Source organism: Hypanus sabinus, chromosome 22, assembly GCF_030144855.1.
Source record: "Hypanus sabinus isolate sHypSab1 chromosome 22, sHypSab1.hap1, whole genome shotgun sequence".
In the NCBI taxonomy this organism is placed as follows: domain Eukaryota; kingdom Metazoa; phylum Chordata; class Chondrichthyes; order Myliobatiformes; family Dasyatidae; genus Hypanus; species Hypanus sabinus.
This window is the reverse complement of record NC_082727.1, coordinates 36,818,048-36,826,201: the sequence shown is the minus strand read 5'-3', so window position 1 is coordinate 36,826,201 and position 8,154 is coordinate 36,818,048. Positions and strand designations below refer to the sequence as shown.

The 8,154-nt window shown below is 42.5% G+C and overlaps 1 protein-coding gene across 1 annotated transcript in view; it reads right to left on the bottom strand.

The window, feature by feature from the left end:
• Nucleotides 1–2,049: 2,049 nt before the first annotated feature.
• The window catches only part of LOC132379835 (interferon-induced protein with tetratricopeptide repeats 1-like), a 39,711-nt gene continuing 33,606 nt past the window's right edge, over nt 2,050–8,154 (bottom strand). Inside the window, exons 4-5 of the mRNA XM_059948113.1 lie at nt 3,774–3,816; nt 2,050–3,473 (exon numbers count right to left, since the gene is read on the bottom strand). Of these exons, the coding sequence (XP_059804096.1) occupies nt 2,050–3,473; nt 3,774–3,816 (1,467 nt within the window). The remainder of the gene's footprint in view (nt 3,474–3,773; nt 3,817–8,154) is intronic.

Genomic DNA, 8,154 nt, shown 5'->3' with positions numbered 1-8,154 from the left:
ATAACACTAGATCCAATGAGTTAGAGAGATTGGAGTAATAATAGAATCTCACTGATTTTAATTAAAAAGGAATTTGTTTTGGTTTGGCATCTAAGATTTGCAACCTAAACAAAACATTGGAATTTTGAATTGTTCTTGCTCATGGAAATAGTTCATACGTATTGTTTTTGTCTTAGAAACAAAGCCTTATTTCCAAACGTGTGTGGCTTCTATTCACTGCCTCCTTTGGACACCTGGATTCCTCTGACAGCTCAGTGGCACCGAGAGTAATTTGATTTTCTCAAAGAGGGCGGCGACCAGTCACCCGTGAGAAGACCAGTGCCACACAGGTGATGCACCCTTCTTCATGTCTGGTGAGGAAAGGGGAAGATGCCAGATTTAAACACGGTGGGGGTAGGGAATGGAGAACAGTTAGAAGGTGGTCAATGAATCCAGGAAGGTAGGAAAAATAAACGGGAGGAGAGGAATGAACTTGATCGGATAGGAGAGTGGGCCAGAGGAGAAAGGGGAGGACTAAGGTTCCCAGGGGAAGTGATAGAGAGGTGAGAAGTGGTAAGAGGCCAGAGTGGATAATAGAAGAAGAGGGAAGGGGGTGGGAATTTTTTCTCCCCAGAAGGAGAAATTGATATTCATGCCATCAGTTTGGAGGCTGCCCAGACGGAATGTAAGGTGTTGCTCCTCCATCCTGAGGGTGGTCTCAAGAGGAGAACACGGACTGAGATGTCAGAATGAGAATGGGAATCAGAATTAAAAAGTTTCATCACCGGGAATGGTCAACATCTGTACCTGCTAGTCAATTCTGTATCAAAATGACATTCCTCTGTTCAGACTTCAGAACAGTGTGGTGAAGGAGACACACTCGTCTCCTTGTGCACAAGTAAATAAAGTATAATTATATTTTATTTAGACATACAGCATGGAACAGCCCCTACTGGCCCAATGAGACTCACCACCCAACAACACACCTATATAACCCTAGTGTGATATCAGGACAGTTTACAATGACAAATCAGCCTGCTGACAGGTTTGACTTTGGAATGAGGGAGGAAAGGCGGAGCATCCGGAGGAAACTCACGTATTCACGAGGAGGAATGGAAAAACTGCTTATACACGGCATCAGAATGAAACTCTGAACTCTGATGCTCCAGCTGTGCTATCCACTATGCTAACGTGGTGACTGAGGAACAAGTGTCCAGTTAATTGGCGACGACACCTTCTCTCTTTGAAATTTCAGATGGTTGATCCCGAGCTGGTGGTCATATGCTCTCTTTTCTCTTTTCTGCAATAGTTATCGCTGAAGCCCTGTTGAGCCAAAGCCCTCCTACTCTAGTCCCCTCTACTCAGACACCCGCTCTATAAATCTGTCTTCGTTTAAAATTGTTCCCGCAGGTCCAACTCGCTGACATTGATGCGAATGCTCAGTCATGCACACCCAAGCTTGTTTGGAGTTTTGCAGATACATTGTCTTGGTTGTTAATGATTATGAATGAAAACTCTGATCATATTTTGTTGTTAAAAACATTGTCTTTTTGAAATTTCATTAGAGATCCCCAAAGCCCCTCCACTGTCACTTCCCAGTCATTCCCTTCCAAGCCACTCCAACACCACACAGCAGGTTGGAATCATACAGTTAAGGATTTGTTGCTCATTTTCCTTTGATTTTGTCAAGACAAGACCAACTTCTGCTTTGAAGCTTTAATTACAAAACACACCCTTACAGGATATTTTACAAAGATCCTTAAGATAAAACCAAACTCCATATATTTGAAAAATAAAATACATTTGAAGATTAAAATTTGAAACAACCAATGTGAAAAAATTTTTGATTTCTCGTTTAACTCCACTTGCTGCAGTATCCCAAATACTTGGGGAATTCATATATTTAAACGAAACACAATAGTTTGATCCAGTTAAAAAGGGACCATTTTTGCAAATCGAACACTAATGAGTAAGAGAAGGTGCTAAGAGGATATAACTAGTAAAGCAACACCCCACCAAACCTATCCTCAGATCAGATGGAAATACATCTTTTAAAGATCCCAGTGGTGCTCAGATGTGTAATTGAGAAAGAGCACTCACATATTCCTCATTGCCAGGATCAAACTTCAAGGCCTTCTCGAAGTATTCAGTCGCTTTATCCTTGATCCCATTCAGCTGATACAGAATTGCTTTAATACCAAGAGCCTTGCTATCATGTGCATTTATTCTAAGTTTCCTATCAGCCCATTTTTCCAAATTCATACGACAGTTTTCTCGTTCTCTTGAGTTATATTCAATTTTCACTCCTTTCAGGAAGAGGCGAACAGCATTTGTTTCGGATCTTTTCTGGTACAGTTCAAATAACCCAGCTTCCAGACAAATACGCTGCATATTCTCTGGACGAATGTCCACTAACTCCACCAATCTACGGTAAGTCTCCTCTGCTCTGGAATATTCCCCACTTGTTATGCAGATCTGTGCAAAGTCCAGCTGTGGTTTAGTAGCTGACCTTCTACAGTGCTCAAAAGACTTTTCAAAGTGATACTTGCACAGGTTGATCAACTCAGCTTTCTGATGAAATACAGGATTGTGAGGAGATCTGCAACGAGTGTATTTCAGCTTACTTCTGTAGCACAATCCAAGTTGGTGGTGTATGAAACAAGAGTTGGGAGTTAATTCTAATGCTTTTTTCAAGAGCTCGATTGCTTTCTCCACAGATCCCCTTATTCTATAATATTTTGCAGCATAGCGAAGCACATATGGAAGACCAGAAGTTTTTTTCAATGCTTGTTCAACTAATTCATTTGCTTCCACATTTTGCCTTAACCTCTGCAGTTTTAGAGCCAACAGCACCATGGCCACAGCATCATCTGGATCAAGTTCCAGTACTCGTCGGAAATACTTCACTGACCGACTCTGATCACGACTCTCTGGGGTTCCAGAAAATGCTTCCAGCCGAAATAGTGCAGTTGCATATCCCATTATCCACTCAGTGTTGTCAGGATCTTGCTCCAGAGCCTTTGCAAGGCATTCCTTTGCCTCCTCATAGTATTCAGCACCAGAACCCAACAATGACCATCCCTTCTCCCCGTACACCTCGGGTATCATTGCTGTATAGCGAGGGCCATCACTGAGCGGTTTACAGATCATCTCCAGCTTGTCGAGATAGGACTGGGCCTCGGTCAGTTGTCCCATGTGGTAATGCACCCAGGCAAAGTTTCCATAGGTGATGATGCTTCTTCTTTCATATTCATCTTTGTGGTTCTCCATCAGAATCTTTTCAGCTTCCTTTAAGTTTTCAATGGCTTCTTCAAAATTACCCTGCAGACAGTTTACAAAAGCAAGGTGGTTGTATGATGCAGCCTGATATTTTACACCCAATGTCAGAGAATATTGCAATTTGAACATCAGATTGTCCAAGTCAATAGTTTCCATCTGTGGCCTCCATGTGAAGTGACACTGCAGCTGATCGAGCTTCTCTTTCAATAAATCTCCTGTTGTGTTGCTGCAAGAGAGAAAAAACGTAATCATGAATTCCATCTCAGATCACTTGGAGCAGGTCTGACCTGCAATCCCATAAAAAGCAGATTTACTAACTGTGTGGAAGCTGCCGTTTAAAGACTTTTTTTTATAATTATGACATTGAATACCTGGAAATGCTCAGCCTTCAGTCTGCACCTGAGGATGGAGAATGTTTCAGATCAGTAACCCAATATGAAGAATTGATTCAGGTGATGAAGATGGAAATGTGTCTCCTGAACAGCCAAGGCAGCTGATCTGTTGCTTTGTTACACTGATGGTGGACTTGGTTTTATTACCAGACGTTGAGCTCTCCCACTATTGCAGACTTTCGTTTTTTTGTCAGCAGACTGCTGAGCATAGCTCCAGATCTCGGTACAGAGAAGTGGTGCTTTTCCAAGACAGCCACCAGTACTCAGACTCAATGTCTAGAAGATTGAGAACTTCAATAACATTAGTGAGATAAAGCTGTTTTGTGAAGCCCACTGAAGTCTGGCAATTTACAAGTTACCAGACCAGTTCACAGAACAATTGCATGAGCAACGTCCCCCGATCCTGCTGCACATTTCTGAAAGAACATAGACCAGCATCGAACATAGAACATGTTGTGCCAACCTTTAACCCTACTCTGAGATCAACTCTGATTCCTGCTTCCTCCCAAAGGAGATGAATTTGGAGAACCACCTCCTCTATAATAATCTGTACATAAAGATAAACTGCAAGGAAACGTCCTTTACCTCATGATGTTCGTTGGATGGAAAGCAATTTGTGCTCTTTCTCAGTTTGTGCGGTTCTTCTTCTGCTGAGTCTCCATTGTTGCGTCTGATGTTCGACCTGACAACCCTTTATACTATCCATTACTTCCTGATTATCACCAGAAACTCAAATTCAAAGTCTATTGATAACACTGAGGCAATTAATATCAATTTGGAAGCATTTTCTCCTACGACATTGGTCAGCTATAGAAATAATCCACGTGTCAGCAAAATGCCAGTGTAATGGGCTGTTCTGACCATTTGTTTTCAATTAATTATAATTTTCCCTTTTTCTAATTATCAGCCATCTGCAATTCTGATTGCAATTGTAGTGCCCTGGTTGACATCTTTACTGTAGGTATTTCATTTATCAGTTCTGTAAGAGCAGTTTGTTCTGCTTTCAGTCTGTTTGGGTTATTGATGAAGATAAGTGATGTTGTGGAATGTGTGCCATCCAATTAGTGGGAGGTTTTCTTGGTGAAGGACAATCAGGTAGGTCTTGAGCTTATGTTTGGTGGGAGATGGAGAGAGAAGATGCTGGGGAGAACCAGTCATAGCATACGATCCAGTGGTAGACCCGTTCGTTCGAGATGGATTGTGAGTGACGCTCAGAAGGGTGTGTGTGATTTCACGCTGACCGAAGGCCCAGCGTGTGAGTAACAGAGAAGTTCAGGATGAGCTGCACCTTGTGCACATTTGCCTGTTTTATTAGAATGGGCCCTTTTCATTTTGTTATTCTTACTAACACTTTAACGTAGAAACATAGAAAACCTACAGCACAATACAGGCCCTTCAGCCCACAATGCTGTGCCGAACATGTCCTTACCTGAAAACTACCTAGGGTTACCCATAGCCCTCTATTTTGCTGAGCTCAATGTACCTATCCAGGAGCCTCTTAAAAGACCCTGTTGTATCTGCCTCCATTACCTTTGCCATCAGCCAGTTCTACACACTTACCACTCTGTGTAAAAAATTTACCCCTGTCATCTCCTCTGTACCTACTCTCAACTCTTAAAAACAGTGCACTCTCACATTAGCTATTTCAGCCCTGAGGAAAAGCCTCTAACTATTCACATGATCAATGCCTCCCATCATCTTCTACCCCTCTATCAGTTCACCACTCAACCCTCCCCTCTCCATGAAGAAAAGGCAGAGTTCACTCAACCTGTTCTCATGAGGTATTCTTCCCAGTCCCGCCAAATCTCCTCTGCACCTTTTCTATAGCTTCCACGTCCTTCCTTTCAGTGAAGTGACCAGAACTGAGCACAGTACTCCAACTGGGGTCTGACCAGTGTCCTATACAGTTGTAACATTGCCTCTTGTCTCTTAAACGCGATCCCACGGTTGATGGAGACCAATACACTGTATGCTTTCTTAACCACATAGTTAACCTGCGCAGTAGCTTTGAGTGCCCTATGGACTCAGACATCAAGATCCCTCTGATCCTCCACATTACCAAGAGACCTACCTTTAATAGTATATTCTAACATCATATTTGACCTACCAAAACAAAACACACTAAACGTATCTGGGTTGAACTCAATCTGTCACTTCTCCGCCCAGTTTTGCATCCTATCAATTTCCCGCTGTAAATGCTGACACTCCTCCACAATATCCACATCAGCCCCAACTTTTGTGTCAACTGCAAATTTAATAACCCAACCCTCCAATTCCTCATCCAGGTCATTTATGAAAATGACTAAGAGAAGGAGTCCCAGATCAGATCTCTAAGGCACTCCACGTGGAGACTGACATTCATGCAGAATATGACCCATCCACGACCACACTTTGCCCTCTGTGAGCATGCCAATTCTGGATCCACAAAGAAAGGTCCCTTTAGATCCCACGCCTCCTTACTTACTCAATAAGCCTCCCATGGAGTACCTCATCAAATGCCTTGCTGAAATCCATATACACTGTATCTACTGTGTTACCTCCGTCAATGTGTTTAGTCATCCTCAGAACATTCAGTCAGGCCTGTAAGGCATGACGTGCCTTTGACAAAGCCCTGCTGACTATTCCTCACCATCTCATATTCCTCATATTCCACATTATGCCTCTCCAAATGTTCATAAATCGTGCCTCTCAGGATCTTTTCCAACAACTTACCTACCACTGAAGTAAGTCTCACTGATCTATAGATTCCTGGGCTATCTCTACTCACTTTCTTGAATAAAAGAACAACAACTGCACACATCCAATTGTCTGGAATCTCTCCCGTCCCCATTGATAATGCAAAGATCATCACCAGAGGCTCAGCAATCTCTTCCCTCGTGTCCCATCTTACCCTGGGGTACATCTTGTCCGGTCCCGGGGACTTATCGAACTTGATACATTCCAAAAGCTCCAGCACATTCTCTTTCTTAATGTCTATATGCTTAATCTTTTCAATCCGCTGTAAGTCATCCCTACAATCGGTTGAGTTAAATTAAGATTCATAAGTATAATTCCTTTGATTGTATGCTGTGTACTTTCTGTTATTTCGTGGCACTAATTTGTAACAGGGTGGCAAATTACACAGCATCCACACAAACCGTGGTTACGGCTGGAATGAGCCAACTCAATCTCACGAGTTTGGTGGGATTTGAGAATGTCTTCCCTAGACTTACACAGCCAAGGAAACCAGGGTGATTCATTGTGGGGACGCGTCCAGGATCGAGTTCATTGGAATTCTTGTAATTGCCCTGAGCATTGATCTGGTGGGTTGTGTGTTTAAGTCTGGGAAAAACTATTGTCTTTAAAGTGATTACGATATGTGGTTATGGATGCTGCAGGGACTGAGCGGAGGTTTGATAAAATTGCAGGCAAGGATTTTGCTCGAGTTCAGAGTAGCACTAGCAATTTCAGAACAGATAGCAACGAGACTGAAGTCAGAAATGTTAGAAATGTACTCACCAGATACTTTGACCCATAACTTACTGAATCAATAAGTATACACACATTGCCCTGTTTTCTGTCCTTGCTTGTATGAAGGTGGTTTACCTATATATGCAAGTACTTCTCTGACAATAGATGTGAATCAGCCTAATGTAACATTGTATGGAAATACAAGATAATACTGATGCAGACATGTTTTACACATTTAACAAGGTGCTTTATTAATACAACAGAGTTAGTCAGTTTTTCAATGTTCGTTGTCAGCCTGTTCATACTGTCCGTGAACTCCCTGTCGGTTGCCTCCGTACGCTCCAGTACTTGCTTTTTTTACTTTTATGTCTTTCTGCGTGAGAGCCAGCAGCCGCTCGTTGTTTAAGCTTTCTAGTCTATAACTGCACAACGCGCACTTTCACAGCAAGAATCAACACCAAACATGTTGCTTGTTTTCAGTAGATGTGTCCTGTGCATGCGCATTAGGAGGAGATTTGCCAAAATCTCCATTTCATTGTGGACGGAGATATTTTTTAAAACGTATAGTGTGGATGCCTATCATTTTTACGTGAAACCGTCCTTTTCAAAATTATCTGGTCTAGCGTGGATGTAGCCTTAGAAAATCTAAATCACAATACAGGCCCTTCAGCCCACAATGCTGTACCGAACATGTCCTTACCTGAAAACTACATAGGTTTACCCATAGCCCTCTATTTTGCGGAGCTCCATGTACCTATCCAAGAGCCTCTTAGAAGACCCCATCGTATCTGCCTCCATCACTGTTGCCAGCAGGCTATTCCACGCACTTACCACTTACTGTGTAAAAAATTTACCCCTGACATCTCCTCTGTATCTACTCTCAAGCACCTTAAAAAAGTGCCCTCTCATTTTAGCCACTTCTGCTCTGGGAAAAAGCCTCTGACTATTCACACGATGAATGCTTCACATCATCTTATACCCCTCTATTGGGTCACCTCTCAACCTACACCTCTCAGACAGTGAGTGCCATGTGCTCGTTCCTTGGGTTCTGAGG